Source organism: Cottoperca gobio, chromosome 14 (assembly GCF_900634415.1).
Source record: "Cottoperca gobio chromosome 14, fCotGob3.1, whole genome shotgun sequence".
Taxonomy (NCBI): Eukaryota; Metazoa; Chordata; class Actinopteri; order Perciformes; family Bovichtidae; genus Cottoperca; species Cottoperca gobio.
Genome location: NC_041368.1, coordinates 669,360 through 692,982, shown reverse-complemented (window position 1 = coordinate 692,982; position 23,623 = coordinate 669,360). Strand labels below are relative to the sequence as shown.

Here is a 23,623-nt window from a genome sequence, read left to right as displayed (position 1 = left end):
TAAGGACGAATCTAGAAAATCACACAGCAAGCCTGCATGGCCATCTTGCTACGTGGTAACTTGACTTATTATGAACCACTCTTTAAGGTTTCTCTACAATTAAAGTTGAGTTCCAATTGTTTATAAACATATTCTGAGATAAACTTTAAAATGAATAACTTTCTTTGGTTACCCTTATTGTAAACTTAAATACAAAAGTAATAGTCTGCAGTGGAAATAAGGATCTTTAAAAGAGGTATTTTTCTGTGAGGAGTTGACAAATGGGTACATTTAGATTCAGCATGGATAGTGCAGATACAATAATTAAAAATAGTTATTTTTCAATTTGATATCAGACTTTGTTCTGCTACAGTTGAGGTGATTGTTTTAATCGCAACCAAATAATATGGTTTGGCTTTAAATAAAAGAATGGAAATATTACTGACACAGTACAGAGAACCAAACAAGCAACAATTCTACTCATACTGAAAGTGACTTCAACACAACTGGTGTTTATAGACATACAGTATCTTCTGTTTCATTCAATAGTTTGAACTTGACATTCAATATCAGGGCTTTAGATCTATATTGTTTTCAGACTTAAGGCCTTTACACACCGGGGGCACTTTTTCAATTAATTTGCAAGAACTAGACATACATATAACATTCACAGGCGATTTATGCATTTTCGTGTTTCATGTCCCCAGTGTGTAGAGGCCTTGAGAGTCCTTCTCTGAGGTATCAAACAATTAGATTTGTGTCTTCTTCAAAGGGAGGAACAATTCCCTTAACAGTTTTTGGAAAGGCATTTCAAAGACAGCAAATCAATAGAATTTCTTTAAAACTAAGACAAGCCAAACTGAATTATTCTGTGCTACTTTATGTAGAGACAATTCGTAACAGATATCCAATGTGAAATCTTTGAGCTTACCAATAAAGACAGAAATCGGTTGGTTTCAAATATCACACATGACGCACTCTAATTAGTTGCTTCCCAGCTGTGCTGAGGTAAATCCAATATCACATGTCTCTGTCCCTGGTTTAAGCATGACAGAGATGCACTCATTTGTACACTCACATGCACATACCCCCACAGCTCCATCACTTTCCAGTCCAATCAGCACTTCAATTACTTAATTACTGACTGCCATGCAGACAGATAGGAGACATTATGCACCTCTTCATTTGCCAGAGTATACCAAATAGTTCTCACACCTCCAATATTTCTCAAGTGTCCATAAACTAATACACACAATAAAAAAAATGGATCAAGTATTATAATTGCTTATAATATTACCACCACATGAGGAAGGAATTAACCTGCTGTACGGTTATGTCACAATGTTGGAGAAGTTTAATGGAATAGGCTACTCTGAAAGGAAAGAATTAACCATTAGATGAAACAAAGCAGTTCTATACTCTGTACACACACACACACACACACACACACACACACACACACACACACACACACACACACACACACACACACACACACACACACACATTCATTGCTAAGCAGCACACTTTTTTTTGTTTATGTGATTGTGGCCTTGGCTCACACACTGCAGGGGTCACAGATTGGGTACGTAGCTAGAGTATAATCAGTATGATTAATGCTGCAATTAAGAGCACAGTGGAAGTTGTGAGGTCACACTTGTGATGGCAAAAGTGGTGTGAGTGCTTCAAAGTGTGACAAAAGACACACGGAAGGAACCAGAGGCCCCCAGATTGAGTAAAGGTCAAAACCTGGGCTCGTAGCCAGAGCTATTCCTCATTTAGCTGAAAAACAACAACTGGGAGAACTGGTTTTGGTTGATATGGCTAAGGAGGTAGAGAGAAAATTGGCAGTTTGATGTTGCATGTTCAAGTGTCCTTGGGCGGAGGCAGGGATGCAGGTGGGAGTTGTGGTGGGGTACGTCAGTATTAGGACAGATTTCTAATGCCCCCCTATTTATTAAAAACGAGTTGTTGGTTAAAGAGCTGTCTCGCTATGGACAGCCCGTCTCACAGATAAAAATGGTTTCTTTAGGCTACGAGTCTCCTAAACTAAAACATCTTGTGTGTCACAGAATGTTTATATGATCCTAAAAGACAACAAAAGTGATGTGAATCTGTCTTTCTTTCAACTGAAAATGTGAAGCTGAGGGTCACATGATCCGCTCCTGTCCAGGGAAGGTTGGAGCCTGCTGCTGCGACTGTGGGCTGGGGGTCCACTCGTGGCAGTTCCAGTGCCCCACCCGGGCTCCGGTTCCTGTGCAACCAGAGTGTCAGCTGAGTCAGAGAGTGACTTCCCTCTGACTCAGGAGGAGAAGCAAAACCTCTATTCTCCAGCTGACATCAAGATGTTTCTGGAGGTCACTAAAGGAGCCCCAGCAGTAGGCCGTTACTTCCCTGATCTCAGAGTGTTCATTGAGTCAGCCAGACCTCTGACAAAGAATACAAGTACATTTGAGGGTGTGCTGTCAGTCCAAGAAATATAACTGACTGAGGAAACTGATAGTGAGAGTGAAAGCCCAAATCATTGAATATGATTTTTAAAAAGATCTCTTTTTTACTGACCTGTATTTTTTTTTTACTGTTGTCTCTTTTTTATCCATTTGTGATTTTAATATCAGCATTTTAACTTGAATGCAGCCAGGGCTGATCTTTTTAAACTCATGGAGATTAAAAAGATAGACATAATGTTTGAACAGGAAACCCACAACACAGAAGATAATGAAAGTGACTGGAAGAAGGCTTTTAACAGGGAGGTTATTTTAAGCCACAAGTCCAGCTGCAGTGGACAAGTGGGGATTTTATTTATATTTATAGTTTTTTTTACCATTTTCTTTTGAGGTGGAGGAAATCATTCCAGGTGTTTTACCAAAGGTCAAAGCAGAATATGAAAATGTAAAGCTTGTGTTTTTGAACATTGAACTACTCGCCCACTGATGGGGTGGATAGGGTGGTGTTTTTAAACATTTTATGTGATACTGTTGGAGCCTGTAATAGGTTTTTAGGGGGAGATTTTAACTGCGCTGAAGATCCAAACCTAGACAGGAATCATCAAGAACCCCACCCTGTTTCATGTGGCAGGATGTTTGGAGGGTTTTAAACAGTAATCACAGACAGTACATCTGGAGTCATTCAAGGGACAACCTTTTATTTCTGGCCAGACTGGACAATGGTTTAAAACACCATTTAAATGTTTTTAAAAAGGTGTTTTATTCAGCCTGTGGGTTTTTCTAATCATGGTCTAGTCTCCTGCTCCATCTTGTGTTTCCAACCAAAATGTTTGTTTAAAGAACATTTTAACACTGCCCTTTTAAATGACCAGGTTTTTAGAACTGCTTTTAAATATGTTTGGTGTTCCCACAGAGAGAGCAGACCTGCCTTTACCTGCATCCAGAAGTGTTGGGATTTTGGGAAAACCCAAATTAAACAACTTTGCCAACAGTTTACTGACGATGCCACTACAGACTGAGACCGGTCTTTGAAGGATTTAGAAAGATAGGTAGAAGAAATACAGAAAATTTAGCAGCTTCTACAGGGGATTGAGGGCATTTAGACTCCCTCGAATCCAAAGAGTCAACAGTCAACCTGCTGGTCAGGTCACGCTTCATGAACATGTCACCTTCTCGATTCTTCTTTGGGTGGACAAAAGAAGATCATTCATTTGTTATGAACGGGTAGTGGCTTTGAAAGTTGAGATCAGGAAGTTGGCTGCCGGTTTCTACAGAGACCTCTTTAAGAGTGAGTGGTCAGAAAATCCAGAGGTGCACAGCAGCTTCATCGGTGCTCTCCCTCAGGTCAGACCTGAGGAAAACTCAGAACGGCAGAGCTCCGTGGATGGATGGCCTTCCTGTGAGTCTTTTTGGTCTACGATAGGACAAATGATAGTCTCCAGACTGGAAGACTACCTCTGAGCTGTAGGAGGGCCGTCATCACCCTGTTGCCTAAGAAGGGAGACCTACAGCAGCTGACTAGAACAACAGGGAAACTAGAAGCCAGTTTCCCTGCTGTGTACGGATGATAAAATCCTGTCCAAGGCTCTGGCCCTGAGATTAAGAGAGGTGGTGGGGTCCGTCATTCACCCTGAGCAGACCTACTGTTTTCCCGGTAGGCTCATCAGTGACAATGTCCCTCTAATTCTGGATGTTTTGGACCTCTCTAGTTCATTGACTATAGTAACTGGTTTTATTTCCATAGATCAAATAAAAGCTTTTGACAGGGTTGAACACAAATACCAAATTTTAGACGCTTTTGGGTTCAAGTTTTATAGCTAAGATCCGGGTTCTGTATAGTGATATTGAGAGTGTTCTGAAAATAAATGGCGGGCTTAGTGCTCCTTTTAGCATTGAGAGGGGGGGAGACAGGGATGCTCTCTCTGGCATGTTATATTCTTTAGCCATCGAGCCTCTGCTCCACAAACTTAGGAAACGTTTGAATGGTGTATGTTTCCCTCAATGCAGTATGTATTTTAAATTGATTGTCAGTTTATGCAGATTATTTGATTGTTGTAGGAAACACACAAAGAGGTATTGACATTTCAACTGACAGTTTGAAAGACTTTGGTTTTAGCTCTTCTGCTACATTAAACTGGGAAAAGAGCAAGGCTGTGATGGTGGGCTGGGGGATCGGCTCAGGCTGCATTGACATGAAAAAAAGGAGATCTAAAATACCTTGTGTTCTTTTTGCGAGATGAGACATAAAAAAGAAGAAACTGGAAATGGCTGTTACCAAAAATGTCTTACAAAGGCCATACCTTGATTTTAAATAACCTTGTCTCATCCGCCCTGTGGTACCAGCTGGTACCGGCTTCGCTCCTATCCTAAATTCAAAGGGTTTCAATTGATTTATTTTGGGACAAACTGCCCTGGGTCCCACAGAGTGTCCTATAAGGAGTAGGGGGGACATGGCCTGGTTTCCGCCTCCAGTTTCTTCAGAGACTGTTGACTGGACCAAAGGACACTCTTTGGAGACCCTTGTCCTGCTGCATTCTGCAGCGTTTGAATGGCCTGGGACTGGATTTTAATTTGTTTTTAATGAACACACATAACATGAGCACATCATCATGTTTTTATCGTGTGGAACATGCTGAGGAGACAGAGATAGGAGCAGTGAACTCCCTGCACTACTAGAGGAGCTCGTCCTGTCTGGGAGGAGCAGCTCTGTACAGACAGCTGGAGACTGCGGGGGTCTACACTCTGGCGCAGGTGGTGGAGCTGACCGGACCTGGGCTGGATGACCACACTGGACTGACGACTTGCATGGGACTAAGGTCTACAAGGATTACAGGGAAAGTTTTGGATCGCTGGAAGAAAAACCTCACAGGACAAGAATGCCAGCTTTTAAATCTTTCTTTGACAGCACACAGTGTTCTTGTCCTCTGTTGGAGCCTGCACACCCTCAGGGAAAACCCTCTACCAAATCATGGTATAAACACTGAACAGAAACAAACTGAGCCAAAGGACTGACACTCCATGGAGGAGCTACCTGGGTCTGGGTACTGGATCCAGACCTGCGTGGAGGTCCCTTTATAACCCTCCTCTCTCCACGAGACACGCAGATACACACTGGAGGGTCCTCCATGTCATCATTGCAGTGAACTCTTTTGTAGGTATCCTTAATGCAGCAGTGGAAACAAATGTCATTGTTTCTGTTTTTGAAATCTGTTTTTACCAAATGTGCAGAAGTTTTTACCAAGCAGGTTTTTATTTTGGGTTTTAGATTTACTCGTCAACAAAAACACAAGTGCCGGCATTTAAACTTTCTTTTAGGGCAGGCCAAGATGGCGGTGTAATTTAGCCGGAGGAGGAAGGTGGAGAAAGGCCTTAATGTTGAACATGTTTGTTTATATATTTATTTATTTTTGTATTACTCACTCTGTTAATCGTCTTTGAGTTATTAGAAAAGCCCTACACAAGTATAATGTATTATTATAATTATTATTATTATTATGATGAAGTCCAGACTGCTGATTGATTTTAGTTTTTATAAAACAGCAGGAGATCTGGACACAATCCAGCAGGTTTGGGGTGGTGAGAAGGTGCTCTGCTCTGTAACAGAGGAACAACATGTAATCAGTTTATTTATTTTATTTATTCATGAAAAATGTGTTTTATATGACTTATTGTGGGGATTTTGTACATTGTGTAAAAGATGAAGAGCGGCAAATAAAGCTGATGTCAAAAATCAAAATATCTCTCTGTCTCTCTCGCTCTCTCTCGCTCTCTCTCTCTCTCTCTGTCTCTCTCTTTCTTTCTCTCTCTCTGAAGTCACAAAGTGAGAGATGTAGGGGTTTTATTTTAACTGAGTTACATGTATTTGAAAACGCAGGGGGGTAAAAATGACCCCCTTGGCGGTTCAAGTGTTAAGCAACTTTAGAGTAGATGAAGAGCAGTTTGGCACCTTGTATGGCAGCCCTGCCATCAGGCTCTATATAAATATAAATATACATCCCTCTCCTGTTGATACCTGAATGCCACTGCATGCTTGTCACACAGTCTAAAGCCCCACCAGCAGCTCCTAGAGGCTCTGCAGCACAACAAACCCAAAATACGAAAGTGTTGCCTGCTCTGGACTGATCATCGTCGCAAGCCTTAGGCCCTGCCCGAGTAGAGCAAAAGTCTGATAAAGTGTTTTCATTTTACATTCAAACACATCAGTATTTGTAGCAATACACATCACACTCTTTTGAGGTATCTATAGGCAACCAAGAAAAGTTAACTGTCCTGTCAGTATAGTAAATTTGCAGTCAGGTTAATCTATCAGATGACTCCAGCGGTAGAATTTTCTCTGCAATGTCAAAACTTGGCTGTGTTGGAGGCAAATTACTTAAAATATGCCGATGCTCAGGGACAGGATGAATGAGTGACTTAGGCGAATCTGCTGCTGCTTAATGAGTTGAGATAGAGTGAGTTTCTGAGTTCCCCTGTAGATAGGCAGGATCAAAATACAACATTTGGCTTTCCAGGCAGCAGGTTATGTGCCCCTCATTGCTCATATTTCCCCTGAAATGAGTCAGAAAGGACGCAATTGAGCAAAGTCAAGTAATTCACCATCAAAGTCAAATCACTAACACAAACGTCAACAACACTATTAATCAACAGGTGAATTGAAGTAGCACTGAAGTAGCACTGAAGCACTATGTAAATCTTGAATAAAAAGCAACGCCTTTCATGAAAATGACTATATTAAAGGATGTGTTAATGTTTGAAGCTGAGCTCAACAGATCTGCAATGAAATTTTGTACCTGTTTTGTCAACACAGAGTAAATCAATAAAGCACTCACAGCGGTGAACCTACCTTGTCTTTCAGCATTTTAGCTTTCCGGCTGTTCTGTACAAGTCGTTTCCCTAGCTTCTTAGCATACCAAATAGAGGCAAACATAGCGACACGTGAAATAATAATGTCCTTTGGTCTGCGGTGACAGCCCAAACGGCTCTAGCTGCTGCCCATCTGGACTGAGTGCTTCTTATCAGCGGACTGTAGCGCACAGGCGAGAGCAAAAAAAGAGAGGGAGGGAGGGAGAAAAGACAGGATGATGCTGAGGGAGGGGGAGCGTCTACACAGCAAAGTCAGGACTCCGTCAGCCACAAAAGCAAGGGGAGGGAGGGAGAGAGAGAGAATGGGAGGAGGGACCACCGCTTTCCACGTGGAAACATCTTCAGTATGAATAGAAACCTAGGTTATCACAGGCTCACAGTTTCCAGAGGTGGGGGTGGAAAGTAGTGCATAATGATCTGAGCTCACAATACCTACGCCAGTGGCAACTCATCGTCCTGAAGCTAACAATAAACAGCAAAGATTAGATTCATCTTTTTTGTCATTGCACAGTACAGGTACTGAGATTAAATGAAATGCAGTTCTAACCTAAAGTGCAAAAAGCTCAAAGTAATGTATAGAGTAGCTATATACAGAATGAACAGTAATATACACTCCCTGGCTACTTTCTTAGGTACTTCTGTTCAACTGATTGTTAACGCACATGTCTATTCCGCCATTCACTTGGAAGCAACTAAATGCATTTAGGCATGTAGACATTGTCAAGATTAACTGCTGGAGTTCAAACCAAGCTGATCGTGCAACATGTGAAACCTTGACGCAGAGACCACACCAGGTGCCACTAATGTCAGCTGACAACAGGAAATGGAGGCCACAATTGGCACGGGCTCTCCAAAATTGGACAGTAGAACATTGCAAAAACGTTGCCTGGTGTTGGCATCCTCACAGTATGGAGATTGGACTCAATTTCCCATGATCCTTTGTGTCAATACCCTCCCTCACTTGCTGCAACCTGATTGCACACTTTTCGCATGTAGGTGTGAACACTCAGCTGATAAAACCAAAACACAGCCATGCTTTCGCTGTCTCTTTGACCATCTAGTTCCCCGTGGCATCGGCCCAGCAGAAAGCACGCCACCACAGCCCGCTCTCTAATCACTGAACTCTTTCTTTAATGGGAGAGGACGCAAGCACCTGTCCAAAGTAAACAAGTATAGTAGCAGTGGCTCTCCACAGCTGGCTAGCCTTTACAATAGGAGCCACCAGTAGTTAGCAAGGAGCTAACTGCATTGATAAGAAATGGAGCGACCGGACTCCTTCATACAGCTGATCGAGCTGAAACAGCACAAAGACACAACGACTAGACCGGCAACAAAGACAACAGCATGCTGATTTCTTCCATCTCAAAGGATTCACCAGCTAAGCTAACAGCTCGGAGCAAAGTAGCCTTTATATCAGGGGTGTCAAACTCATTTTAGTTCAGGGGCCACATGCAGCACAATTTGATCTCAGGTGGGCCGGAAAAGTAAAATCATAGCATAATAACATATAAATAACGACAACTCCAAATTTTTTCCCTTCGTTTTAGTGCAAGAAAGTACAAGTACATTCTGAAAATGTTCAAATTTAATGAACTATCTTTTTCCAAACATTATGAACAATCTGACATTTCTTAAGAAAGAAAGGTGCAATTTCAACAATAATATTCCTCAGTTTATCACTTACACATGTGCATTACAATGTACAGATCACAGTGTATCTACAAAGGCACAACACATTTAGTCACAGCTATCTGGAACTGAACAATAAAGTACTTTACTTTATGATCAAACAACTAATTTTTACACTTTGCAAACTCATCCCGCGGGCCGGATTGGACCCTCTGGTGGGCCGGTTTTGCCCCTGGGCTGCATGTTTGACACCCCTGCTTTATATTCTTGAACTGAACCTCCACTGGGCATTGTATATTATTTAGTATAGAGTACATTAACTTTATACAGCTAAGTAAGCATATAACTGCTATACTGTTGTAAATGTATGACCATGTGTAGATTTGGTTTTTATTCACTGAACTGTGTTGTGTATTCTGTTGTATTGAGCTAATGGGTAACTTTAGGTTGTTTCACCAGGTGATGTGTTTGTATTTTGCAGAGTCACATGCACACTAACATCTTCTTAACCCGGCACCATTATCATACACGTTACCATCTCACAATAACTGTAAACTTGCCATTTTAAAAGCTCCCGCACATATGTCCCCTTTGTTCTACACACGTTTGTGAACGCATACGCAGAGTACTTGGAGACGGACACATTCTTTTCAGCGCATTATCAACAGGCGCACGCACCCACACACACTCTCTCTCTCTCTTCCCCCCCCCCCCCCCAGACACACTGTCACATTTGTGTACATATTCCCTTTTGATTGTTTAGTATTAGATTTTTACGTGTTAAGACATTTATTATTTTATTAATAAATGCTGTTTGTAATATACATGCTGGTTTGTTTAATGTTGTACATGAGTGAGTACTGCCAACCTCTATCATCAAATAATTCAGAAATCCTTCAACCTTTTCAACATTAAAAAAAATGATTAATCAGATTTCCTAATTCATTGTCTAGTATATTTTAAGACACTATTTTTATGAGACTACATTAACTGGCTATCGTTTTACTTTTGTTACAAAGTTGGTGCCCCTAGAGATGTAAATTAAGTACTACTTCATTGTAGTGCCAGTTATTAGAAACCCCTATTTATGGTTTTATGAATATTAATAGTTTTATTAATATTAATCATCATTAATATTTGTTAATAACCAGACTTGCACATACCAGAACCCCAACATAATGACGTGAGGCGTACTAGTGTTACAACAGTGGTCTTATTAGTCTTTTCTGATGTAACATTCAGATTGTAGGGTCAGAATTGAACAACATGGATCCATCCCGCCTTCTATCGACAGTTCAGGCTGCTGGTGGTGTAATGGTGTGTGGGATATTTTCTTGGCATACGTTGGGCCCCTTAGTACGAGCATTGTTTAAATGCCAAAGCCTACCTGAGTATTCTTGCTGACTATGTCCATCCCTTTATCACACGGTATACCCATCTTATAATGGCTACTTCCAGCAGGACAACGCACCATGTCAAAAGACTCAAATCATCTCAAACTGGTTTCTTGAACAAGACAATTAGTTTACTAAACTCAAATGACCTCCACACTAACCACATCTCAAGATAACCTGCGGGTTGTGGTGAAACGGGAAATTCACATCATGGATGTGCAGCCGACAAATCTGCAGCAACTACGTAATATCGTACGTGATCATGATCAACAGCTTTATTTCCCTTTGTGATATAGAGTGATGTAGAGTGACAGTGGGCCATGTATGTAACGTTGCTTATACTGTCACTGGAGTTACATCTAGGTTAATTCTATTTCGTCATGTCTCATTACTGAATAAGAGACTGGTGCTGTGCAATCAAGCGTGTTTAGGTTCTGAGTGTTAATCATAGTAAGCAGAAGGTTTACAGTGGAGATGTCTTGTCTGCTACATGTGTGTTACTGAGATGGAGAAGAAAACGGAGCCTTCTTCAACTTCCTCAACATTGTTTTCACTATCAACAATCTCCACCAGCATCAGAAACGTATAGGAAAAAACATAAGCATCCAGTCACTGTTTGTGGTTGTGTTTTCCCACCGAGTATCTCCTTCACAACCGGAGCCCCAACTATGGAATGGTATGAGATTTTCACGGTACTACAACCATCTCAGAAAATATTACAGTTTCATAGTATCACAATATTACACTATTATTATTACCACTATTATCACTTACAATGTTTCTTAAAGAACATAACAAGTTATATAACTGAAGCATGTTAGCTTACATGTTAGCTGCATGTTAAATTAAATTTCTGAGCTTTTTCTGAGACGTATACTGTAGGTGTGCAACAGTGCAGCCAAACTGCTCCTGTCTGTATTTAACTCGCACACAAACACACACACACACACATACACACTCACTCACTCACTCATCTAAATGTGCTCAATACTGTAGATGAGTAAATGTGCACAGTATGATAACTCTCAATTTGAAAGTGTTGTATACTGTGATACGGTATATAGCACTAGTCCCAATGTGTAAATCCATTGCATAACAGCCTAGCTACAGAGTCTACAAACAAAGCCACTGAAGCTATGCTGTAATTAATCTAGAAATAAAAATTAAGGCTTTGGGTGTAGGTAATAAAGAGATAGAAATAGACACCATCTTATACTGTAGTAGTACAATAAGACAATCCTTAAGAGAGGGGATCAGTACACTGACAGTTGCAAATATCAGGAGTTAAAGATGTGTTTCATTAATAAGCCAGGTGCTGACATTACACCTCATAATGAGATAACAGTCCTGTCCCATGCATCACCCTCCTCTTTCTCTCTCCCATCTATCAACTCTGAATCCAGATGTTCCACATTTTACTTGTGGGCTTCAATTCAAACCTCCCTAATAGATTGGTTGACTTGCTTTGTATTCAAATAATTCTGCATCAGAACCATGAGGAAGACCAGAAAGAGGCCTGTTCCTGCCACATCACAGCGCTGTGTGTTGACAGTGCATTCCGGACCAGCCTTCTATAATGACACGGCTGCCCTTCTATCACTAAAGAGAAGGAGTGCTGCAGGCTAATTGCCAGGAAAGATGACACCACACAGCTGAACAATGATAAACTACTGGGTGGGGAGGATGACTTGGCTGTGTTTTTGTTTTTCTCTCTTCCAAGAGCCTCAGCCTGGCTCATCCTGCACGGGTGTGTCCTATAACACAGCTTTCTGTCTACAAACACTGCAGATGTTTTTGACAGTTTACACATCTTGTGTATGTCTTTCACTCCTCTGTCTAAATCTCACAGAACCATTCAACCTTTTCGTCTGGATACTTTTTCTGAAAAAGCAACATCAACTGTTTTGAAAGACAGTGGACAATCAGAGTGTTGGTGTTAGCAGCTCAGAACTTGTCTTAACGTATTCATTGTTTCTCCACACAACTAAGAGTGGGGTATACTAGAGAGCTCCCAGGACAATAATGTTACACTACCAAGGTCTAGATTCAATTATGACGCCATTCTCAGTTGTTTGTGATTAAACTGGTGGTGGCTGTGAGAAAACTCTAAACTTTTGTCGCTGAAAGAACAATTAGTATCAGATCTACCATTATACTTCTTATTATAATACTGTGTCATTCTAGATATCACGGCATATATGAGTGTCAGTCAGTCATAGATATTAAATTCCTAAAGGTTGTCAGGGGGCAATCTGTAATAACTTGTTGTAGTAGCTGTCTTCACTTCAAACATTGTATATATAAAACATGGCATTATGACAACACCTGGTGATGAAGAACAAAGTGTTTTGCCTTGCAAATGATCTTTTAATGAATGGTTGTTTCATTGCATATGTGTGAAGTTTGTTATAGAACATTATTGTTATTGAAATAGAATGCTTATTTTAACCTATTTCTGCATAAACAAAACATTTTCACATTTGTTCTGAATGTGTCCAGTTATATTCATTCTTGGTCATCTTAATTAAAATATTAAGAATATCAAGAATTTAGGAGGCTTGTGTTTTTGAATAATTTTCTTTAATTTAAATTCAACCTTATTAATACATTCTACAAATAAATACTTGTGAAATACATACACAGTATCAGTTTGTGCAGCAGTAAAAGGAACACACAACAGGAAAAGGAACTTGTGTATTTCTTTATATTCCGTTTGATATAGTGTTTTTATTTTTTATGTGTCTGCTACTGAGAGCTTAGCATGTCAAGGTTGGTTATTCCAGGGTGGCTGGTTCCCCACTAACTGTGGAGGATTGTGATAGGCTGTCAGGCAGGGCGGAGGAGGCTTTGGCCATCTGGAGCTAAAGGTCCTGGTGTCCCCAGGGTCGCACTCAAGTTATGTTCGTGTGTGGGAGGAAACACAACTTTCCGCCGGGTGTGTACGTGTGCAGATGAGTTTGTGTGCATGAAAGAAAGGTCTGTAGGGTGGGGAGAAGAACTCAGCGGGGATAAGGCCGATCTCGTCAAGCCACTCTTGACCTTGTAATGGAGGTCAGCCATCTACATTTGCATTCTCTCATTCTCCCAAAACACTTGCAAGAGGTCGATATTTCCAGGTACCAAACTTTGGTGACCATTATTCATACAGGTTTAAGTTAATGGAAGAGGAAAATCAAATCAAGGATTGAGATGTATATGCATCTATATGTATTAAAAGCAACAAGAAGGAGACAAATAAAACAATGCTGATAGAAAACTATAAACTGTATTTGCAATAGTTGCTATTCACAATACACATTGTTATTAAAAGTGTGTTTACATGAAAACAGTATCTGCATCTGGACACGTTATTTTGACAAAAGGGAATTTAGGTACGATCTTCAGAAAAGGGCATCCTCCAATATACATGTATTTATAAGGAAAGCAAAGCTAACACTAACACACTATTTCTCTTTTGAATTGACTGCTAAGATCATAAAACGAAAAGTATTTTAGGATACCACTACTCTTTGACTCTAGCATCTGGAAATGTAAGACTTACTAATAACTCTGAAGTCTTTGAAACAGATATAAGATTCAAATGGTACTGTAGTAATATTCAATTATTTTCATAAGCTATAAAGATAGAACAATCCAGCAGCGTATCTGATTAAAGGTGCAAACTCACACATGAGTGGCAAAGACTCTGTTTATAGGAAATCAAATCGTCTGACAAAAACATGGTGCCTGTACAAAATAATGTGAGGTCTGTTGTGAGAAATCTTTTTTCTGATTAATGGAGGATAATGACATTCAAAGCCACAATTTATACAACCAACCTACGTCACCATAAAATACAATACTATAAAGCTTTCAAGGCCGCACAAACAAACAGGCTGCACAGCACAAACATCCTTAATGGAAACCCTTTAAGCCAGAGTGGAGCCGATTCTCCTCTCCCACGCATATTTGTTTGACTTATGCAACTCAACATCATCTCCTAACACCACACATTTTACTAATCCACACAAAAAAATACAGAGCAGCACCATAACATATGTTTTGTATTGAAAAGAAGTTTCCTTAACAATTCAATTCAAATCTTTTTTTAAACTCGACAAATTCACTGAGGTTTCGCTCGTTTATAGTGATTATGAGTGTGACGGCCTCAGAGGTGGCCCTGTCCTGTCCTTCCCATGTTGTGTGTTTAACCTGTATTTCAGGAGGTTGATTGGTGGAGCTGAGACCTCGTCATCTCCTCGTCACTGATTCAGCACACCTGAGCAGGCTGGGCTCAGGCTATAAAGAGACCTGCAAGCTCTTCTCTGTCTCTTCTCTCTGGCCTGCTGCCTGCTATTTGTATTGTGCTTATGCTTTGTGTATTTTACTTAAATTAAACCATATAGAAAAGTTATTTGATTGTGTGCTCTCCCTCCTTGTCACCTCCTCTCAAGCCAGGTTGTGACACGAGTGACAGACAAGACAAAGCAGTTACAGAACAGAATAAAATACGAAGATAAAAACCCCAAAGATCAACAAATTGAGAGAGAAATTATCTAAGTGATATTATTGTTCTTTTTTTACCCAAAACCCTGCAGCCTGAACAAAGGGCAGTATAAATGTGAATGTAATCCCTGCAGGGAAGATTACACAGTGAACTGAATAGACAGCACCACAGTGCAACAGGTCCAACAGTCTGCCATCCAGACATCATGTAAATAGAAACCTTATCAAGTATTTTAATCCAACAAAAATCCTACTTGATATACTTTACCCCAATGTACAACAGAAAGAGATAGAGCATACTTACTGTAAACACACACACACACACACACACACACACACACACACACACACACACACACACACACACACACACACATAGTTAAATTTTCAGAGCTGCCCACTGACCAAGATTGACATATTGAACCGGACCATTGACCTTGACTTGCTGGATAATGTGCCATAGGCAAACGCACATTAAAACACAGACAAGCAAACACAGATAGACGCACAAGTCAATAAATATCAAATATAGTTCATATATGGTGTATCTGCATGTCAGTTTACACATTATGAATGATACCCTGCATTTTAGTGTGTATGATCTGTTTGATGATGTAGTCATTTGTATGAAGTGGTTGTTTGATGATATATAGTATAAAAGGGTTTAAAGAGGGGGGCTGATGTTTACCAGCAAACCAAAGTCTGCCCATTTAAGAGATCTACATCAGCCGAGAGACTACTGCTCAGGACTTGTAACCATCTCTATTTCCTACAACACAGACGTAATCATGAAAATTATTTTTGCTTTACATGCAATCAGTATTGATCTTCCATAACATTGGCGGACTTATTAGATATACATTCAAAGGTTGATGTAGAAGAGGCCAAGATACTAGTACTGTACTGTATAGGTAAAACAAACTCTGGGTTCTACACTTCCCATAATACAAGTCAATAGCAGCTTTCATTGATTACTTGCTATTGATTAACTGAACCACGGAGGGCATTATGAAACTTGTTTCACAGACTCTGAGGTGTCAAGTAAATTGACTTTTACATTTAAATTGGTGTCACTACAAGTGCCTGCTGGTCCATGGGATGGTGCATTTGCCAAGGCTCCCTGCACAGTTTCAATCGACTGATATTCACATTCATGTGTGATCAATTGTCTAACTGCATCGTCTCATTATCCAACATGCATTTTGTTATAAAGCACACTTGCGCATATGCTTGAAGTAAGTTGCATGCACTCTTTACTAAAGCGCTGGCATTTCAGTGCTCAGTTCACTGCAGTCAAGCCTGCCGCCGTTTGGAGTTTGATGAAGAACAAAGAAAGACTTGCATTTTAGCAATCAAGTGTTGAATAGGTGACGTCACCGATGAAAATGATTTGATAAAACGTTTCCATAGCAGATTGTTTGAGAAGTTCAATGGATTTCTTCTCAAAATGTTCCTGATTATGACCATAAGTAGTTTTATTGTACATTATGAAACAGGGAAAGTCAAAATCCATTCTAACACATTCATATTGGAACTGTGATTAAATAAAATCCTTCAGAGCTTTACTGACATTTCCAAAGGAGAATTACCCTGACATGACCTTTTATGGGATTTCTAATATGAGGAAATCGTCAATGTGTAACAATGTCTTTGTAATGATTTAAAGACATCGTATTGAAGTTTAAAAGTATAAAAATAATTTGAAATCAAGTGCTTTTTCTGCTGTACAAAACACCTAATTTAGAATTCAGCAGAGACAAGCACTCAAATCTAATGACCAGCCTCATAAAACAAAAAAAAAGAATTCCTTTAAAGTCAGGATAAATAAAAAGGGTTTGCAAACATCCAGCATGTCCCACATGATGCTTAGACCCAGCCTTCGGCTACAGTCAAGCTCCAGCTCATGATTTGAGAAACTACGACAGCACTCTGTAAGTACTAATGGTTGTTTCTGTTAATGGCTTTCCATTTCCTCTGTTTAAGAGCTGACCTCTTTAAAATGCTGTCCTCTTTTATTCTAAGATGTTCTCTTACAACAACATTAAATGAACTGTTCATTATGTCTTCATATTTATATTCATTATTAGAGTGTTGTCACCACCTCTAATTCATGTTCACAGTCGGTTTTTCCATCAGCAAAAAATAAGAAAAACTATTTTAAGAGAAAATGGCTAAAGTGCACAAAATTGACCTCTTACAGAAACCCACTAAGAGCATATCAATTTTGGAGGATTCCATAGTGTGTCTGAGTGTAGACAGCGAGCACAGAATCTTTCACAGAGAGTTATTTGCAGCGCATCATAATGTTCATTCTAGGTTTGATGGGAACTCCTTGTGAACAGGCCATCAGCAGGAGAGGTCAGTCACACTTTCCGTGACATTTTGACTCCTTGTGTTTCCTGACTCCCTTTCTTTTCCTCACTGCCAACAAAAAGAGATAAGAGAAAGGCATTCTGAACACCAACAGCAGTGACAACAAAGAGTAACTATTTTACGCTCATCTCAGAATACCACTGAGAGATAAATCTGATGTCAGAGACTCGACACAACAACGTTCTTGAGGCCTTTTATAGTATTTGATGGTAACATTATGTACTGGGACTCAAATTTCAATATTTTCCCTTCCAATAAAAAGAGTAGTGAGCCTGTGCAGATTTTCAAGAACTCTCCAAATGTGACAAAGTCAGATTTTTGATACCAGTCTATCTACAGAAGTAGCGTAGACATTTTAAAGAATCTCTTTGATGACTGGAAGTCTAGACAGTTCCTCTGACCCAATTAAAGAGACTGAAAAGTGCTGTTTTATCAGCTGTGTGAAGCATATTCATGCATTTAATATGATGATTTGAATTTTCTGTACAACCTTTCGATGACAAAACTCTTCTTCTATGATGATACAACAGAAAATACTTCCGCCTAGTCGGTTCTCTGCAAAGGAAAATAAAGGCACAGCCAGTGCACAGCGGTTCTACCGCTGATCATGTGAACGCAGTTTAAGATATTTTACAATACTCCTTTTGGCTTTGCTACTCGAACATGACACTTTTTATTTGCATTGCCACAAGAATGGTGGAAACAGCTTTAATTATCTTCCTCACATCATGCAGTTAAATGTTAAAATATAAGAAAAGATCATGCAGATTGTGTGCCAATTTAACAGTAACAGTGAGTTCAGGGAAGATATTTAAATTAGGTTCTGAATCTATGCTTTTGTTACAGGGAACAGTAACTTTCATATGTACTTGAATTTGAATTTTTTGTTTTGTTTTTATGAACTAATAATGAACAACTAAGACTGACCCTGGTATACTTTACCATTAAGCACTTTCAATTGTCTCCCAATTTGAAAGGTGGTATAAAATAAACTTGTCAGTACAGAAAAAACTGTGATTTCCAATTTCTTTAGAACATTGAAAGTCTTTGGCTTTACCAACTATCTGCAAAGTGCCATCATGAAGTGCATTGGTGCAGTGTTTTACTGAAAATGAGGATCTCCTCAATGTTGCTGTTGGTGGCACTGTTGTTATCCATGTCCCCACGAACCCCACAGTGGCATAACAAGTCAATCTCACAGTTGCATGAGGTAATCAGGGCCTCACATAAGAAGATAGAGGAGGAATAATGACAACAGGGAGTGGATTAGAGGAAAGATGATATTTTCCCCATGGATGAAAGTTGATGTGACCTTAGCTATCCCTCGCCGAGCATAAACCAGTGACTGCTCCTGCAACCTTCATTGAACTGGTATGTATTACTCACAAACTTCACCCTGCCTGATTGACAGAGAAGTAATTGCTGTGTTTTTACAAGCGGACATTACCATGGAAAGAGGGTTGCAATCGATAAACATCGCAGCAGTTTGAATCAATAATATCTTCCCTGAGTCCCACTCTCCATTCGTCGGTGCTTGATTCGGACAGCGAAGGAAGGGTTACACTTCCTCTGGTTATAGACAAACCATAATTCTTGCCTCCCTGCTGCATTTACAATTACACCGGCTGTATTAAAGCAATTTTTCATTCCAAACTCCCAAGGCTGAGAGTAAACAAATAGGCAGAGCACATAATTCGTGGTTCTGGACTCCCTGACACTCTTGTCTCTCTCGCGCTGCCTTTCTCATCATATGATACAGATCCAGTCAGGTCCTCCTTTACACCACGAGGGAATCAACCCACAAAGAAATTATCATAAATTAATTAGGCTATTTTAACGGAAAATGTGGCACCTTCAATGTGGATGTCCAATCAGTGTTGATGGTTAATGTATTCCAGTGAAGCAATAGATTCTTCAGTGCTTGCTTTATTGAGTCTATGATATTGAAGCTGATTTCTCCTGCTCGTGGAGCCGTGACGGCAGTGCCTACATGTACCAGGATGCATTGTGCACGAGTTACTGATGCCCAACCAAACCCTAGTGTAGTCGAGTAAGGCCTATATTTAGGCGGTTATAACAATTTAAACCAGAAGGGCCCAATTTAAACAATCTATGGCGCGTCTTAAGTGCATGCCGCAAGTTCTTTTAGGGTGTGTCTAACTCCACTTATGCTAGTTTAGCAGCGAATAATCTGGGAGCAAAGAACTGCACAGGCAAAGGAGTTGTATACAGTCTCTTAATTAATCATAGGTGTGTCTTGGGCGTAACATGAAATAAACCAAAAATCAGTTCCCATTCCCGTTCCCAGGTGAGTCTGCACTGGCCGCATTGCTATTGGAATGGCAGATTCACCCTATTGGAGAAGCCAGCAGAAAGAGGCGTCGGCTATGCCATTTTTCAGTTTTGCTCTTTCTCTATCATCTCCGATTCCGGCAGTGGCCGTGGTGTCTCGGAAAGTGCAGCTTCAGGCTATTGTGAAGCTACGCTGTGTTGTCCGGTAAGCTTCAATGAAACGTAAATCAGTCAGTCAGTGCATCTTCAATCTCTTCTGAGTTTTTGGACACACTGAAAATGCACACATTTTATCCTATAATTTATTTATTTAATTTATTAAACACAGTTTGTGTCTTTAGAACTCTTTCAATACAATATTTAATGGGCATCACTTTGCTTTGGGTGCTAAAAGTTGACAGTGACCGACCTTGAGATTCCTTGACAAAATAAAAGCAGCCGATTCATTAAGACCCTTTACTATTTTCACATAAACACCTTACCAAATTAAACATTACGATCATTTATTGTTCAAAATAATGCTTAGTCAATTAAAAAAATACATGTAGAGGTGATAAATCGACTACACAGTAGAACATGCTGCCACTTTGCCTGAATATTAACTTGGCCTTTGAATATAATGCTTCATAATTTAAGTGCAGGTTAAATGAGATAAGCGTATCCTTAACACATGCCCTGGGAGCAGTTAACATAAAGTAATACATGATCATTTACCCACACACACTCACGTTAACTCAGATTATAGTATCACCAAAACAAGCACATAGGATTTGTTGGCAAGCAAATGGGTCACAAACACACATGGGATTATTTAACAAAGTATGGGTATTACAAGAAAAGGGCAGCGACGCACAAGAAAAGGAAAGACTGGTAATGGTTTAAAGACATCACCAAAACAAAGTCCATGCAGCACAAAGGGGACATCAATCTGTGTACAAGGTCCCAGACATAAGGGAAGACTTTTAAATAGCAAAGAATACAACAAATTAAGATTCCCCAGAGGTAAAATAAAAATTTAATTAAATAAAACTTGCCATGTAGTTTGCTGTGGTCACACCCGGGTATGCAAGATCAAAACGGGTAACCAGTGCAGGCTGCAGGTAAGAAACGAAAGACAAGATCACTAGCCAGTATACTTGGGTAAAAAGACAGAGAGAGAAAGAGAGAGAGATAGACTAATGCATCAGGATAAAAACAATTATTAGTAATGGTTAACGTGTCACATTGAGTGGTAGGAGAAGGGAAACATGTTCAAAGAGGTTATGTTTGGATGAGGATGAGAGGGAGGGGATCACTCTGGCTTCCTGCATTATTTCTGTAAATGAGGATGAGCCTCTTACCCAGTCCCATCACAGACTGACTGCACACACTCTAATGGTGATCACTATTGCACTTTTAAGAGACTCAAGCTGATTTCTAAAAAAAAAAACAGAACAGTTTTGTGTTCACAGCTTACTATAACTATAACTATAACTATACTAACATTGGCTGAATGACTGCCAACTATCAACTCTCAAAAAACTAAAAAAACCAACCATACTTGAAAATATCACTCCTGTGATAATTAACACCCATATAGAGACAGCATTTATATCCTCACCTGCTAATTTAGCTGTTTCTCACTGCTGGGCCCTCAAATTATAAACAGTGTTGGTAAAAACCTCCAGTGAAATATGATGAACCTAAAGGTTGGTTTAAGGTTGTTAGAGCCATATATTGTTACATTTACTTAAGCAATTACCTTGTTAACTTTCCAAACATTTTACAATTGGCAGTTGCTTGATTACATCACCAACAGATATGGCATCATGACACAACAGAGGAAGAGGGTGTGAACAGAGTTCCTGACAGGTCAAAACAGTGAGGATATGGTTTTATATTCAAAGGTTTACATAATCATCTAGCAACAATACTACAAGAGAAGTCCTGTGTGCAATCACATTTGATCATGAAGTTTCTACAGTTATGCAGCAAATCATTCCCAAAAGTCGTCACTAAATCAAAGTCAAGGCCAAGAGTCCGATCAAATGCATTTGAACTTACATCATTTCATAAACAATGATTTCAGATATTTACCTCAATACAAATATTTGCTTTGAACACTAACCATAGGAAGAATTATTTATCTGCATATGTGCCACATTTTATCAGATCCATATCAGATTATTTCTAATGGTATTTCTATTCCAATAAAACAAATGCATGCCCATGTCTCCACTGGCAGGTTTGTTCATTCCTGAATATATTCTGTCCTGAATATTGTGAAACTATCATATAATGTGTCATAAAATAATATCAAACTGCACATGCTAAGAATATTTGATCCAGCGACGTTTCTCGGGGGAAATCACAGTCTTGACAACTAAATCATTCTGCAGGTGCTTGTGCTTTTGTGAACCAAAACATAGCAGATACGCAGGCAATTCATTCTCCATTCACTGAAACAACCAATGGTTTGCCAAGGATCTCAACTCTCTCCAACACTGCCCTCTGCTGGCTCAAACCTGGGACACAACCATTTTACAGCAAACTCATTTTTAATATCACTTCCTTAAAGAATTTCTTATTCACTTCCTTGTTGACTCAATAATACAGTAGCTTGTACTGAGACCTCTGAGACACATGGAGACTTGCTAGAGGCTGGACCCCAGGTCAGGACACACACTGACACTTCATGATTCAAGACAATGCAGATGGAAAATGTGTGCAAGGAATGGTAAGGGCGGAGAGAAGAAGGGGTGTGAAGGCGATATTTCATCATTTCATCTTCTAATGATGCAAAAAAACTACAAACTGACAACCAGATTATAGCCACCAATGTCTGCTTCTGTGAAACAGGAAAGCACATCAAACGAAAGCAGAAGGATGAACAAATGTAAATAATTAGGAGGAAACACTTTGGAATAAGATCCAACCTGAGCAGAATTCACATGCAAAAAAGTATACTTTCAAAATGGCCTGAATTCACCCATAATTTACTCTGTACTCACTCATTTGTTCTAAATTGACAAAATAAATTATACGTGTTCTATATTTAACTGAGTGTTGTGTTTTTTCTCCTGGTTGTCCTTATTACCGAACCAGCAGACATGTTATAAAGCAAGTTGTTGTTTAGTATTTCCCTTACATCTGCCAAACAAAACAGAAAAGCAGCATGAATTTATATAAAATGAACAAGGCTATAGAAACTAAACTAAGGAGGGAGAAAGACGGAGAGAAGGCCGTGTTGGCAGTCGTTCATTTAGCTGAACTTGGATGAAAGTTAGAGGGTCATGGTTTCTATCCCAGGTGCAAAAGCCTATGCATGGAATGATGCGAGACAGTTTCGGGTGCTAACCTTGAGAGGAGAGATGTGGGAATGGGACACATAGCCGTGGACATTCTCGATCTCAGACAGGTTCTTCTCGGACACATGCACCAGCTCAGGGGCGCGCACCTCGTTGGTGAGTCGCGGGAATCCCTGGTCCAGAGGCGGCGAGTCGTCTTCTTGGTAGTGGTACTGCTGAGAGTTAAAGGAGATTGAAAGGTAGAAAAAGAGAAGGGTGGACATTGAGAGAGAAAGAAAGATATCAATATGGCAAAACTGTAAGGCCAGAGAAGCACCACATTCACAATACAGGTGAGAGATAGTAATTCGTTATTTTGCATACTATTATTTATGAATATGAAATATTAATTATATATGGTCAGTGTCTCACACTTAGAATATACGATATTTAATTTCTGTAAGCACCAACTTCTGCCTCAAAATGACCATGGAGTTGGAACACGGACACAGTCAATGTATTACAAGTTGGTAAACACACATTTTGCATGTACCCAAGCAGTACATGAAAAACATGCTGATCTTGGAGGACTTCCCTTCTTCCTTGGTGTGGGTGTTTAGTGAAATATGTGTGAGGGAAATGTCTTACATATCCCTAATTAACATGTAAACCCAGTGTTGACATGAATTATAACAAAATGAACAATATAAATATAGTCATAACAGAGATGTTCATGGGACTCAACAATGTAAGTATGTTGTGACCCAATGAACACAGGATGTGGTAAATTAGAAGTCAAATTTTACAATGCAGTGCATCTACATGATGAAAAATCATTTTAACTTCATGAGAACTAAAAAAGCAATCATGACTTGTCAGCAGAGTAAATACTGGG

General features: G+C 39.7%; 1 protein-coding gene across 16 annotated transcripts in view; it reads right to left on the bottom strand.

The window, feature by feature from the left end:
- The window catches only part of dlg2 (discs, large homolog 2 (Drosophila)), a 229,376-nt gene that overhangs the window by 86,049 nt on the left and 119,704 nt on the right, over positions 1-23,623 (bottom strand). For 13 of the 16 annotated variants that reach the window (XM_029449072.1, XM_029449077.1, XM_029449079.1 and 10 more), the window contains 2 exons: positions 22,800-22,964; positions 20,497-20,556 (listed from right to left, as the gene is read on the bottom strand). In XM_029449072.1, the coding sequence (XP_029304932.1) occupies positions 20,497-20,556; positions 22,800-22,964 (225 nt within the window). Of the gene's footprint in view, positions 1-7,269; positions 7,410-20,496; positions 20,557-22,799; positions 22,965-23,623 lie in introns of those variants that run through there. The other 3 variants (XM_029449074.1, XM_029449086.1, XM_029449090.1) reach the window with 2 other exon arrangements.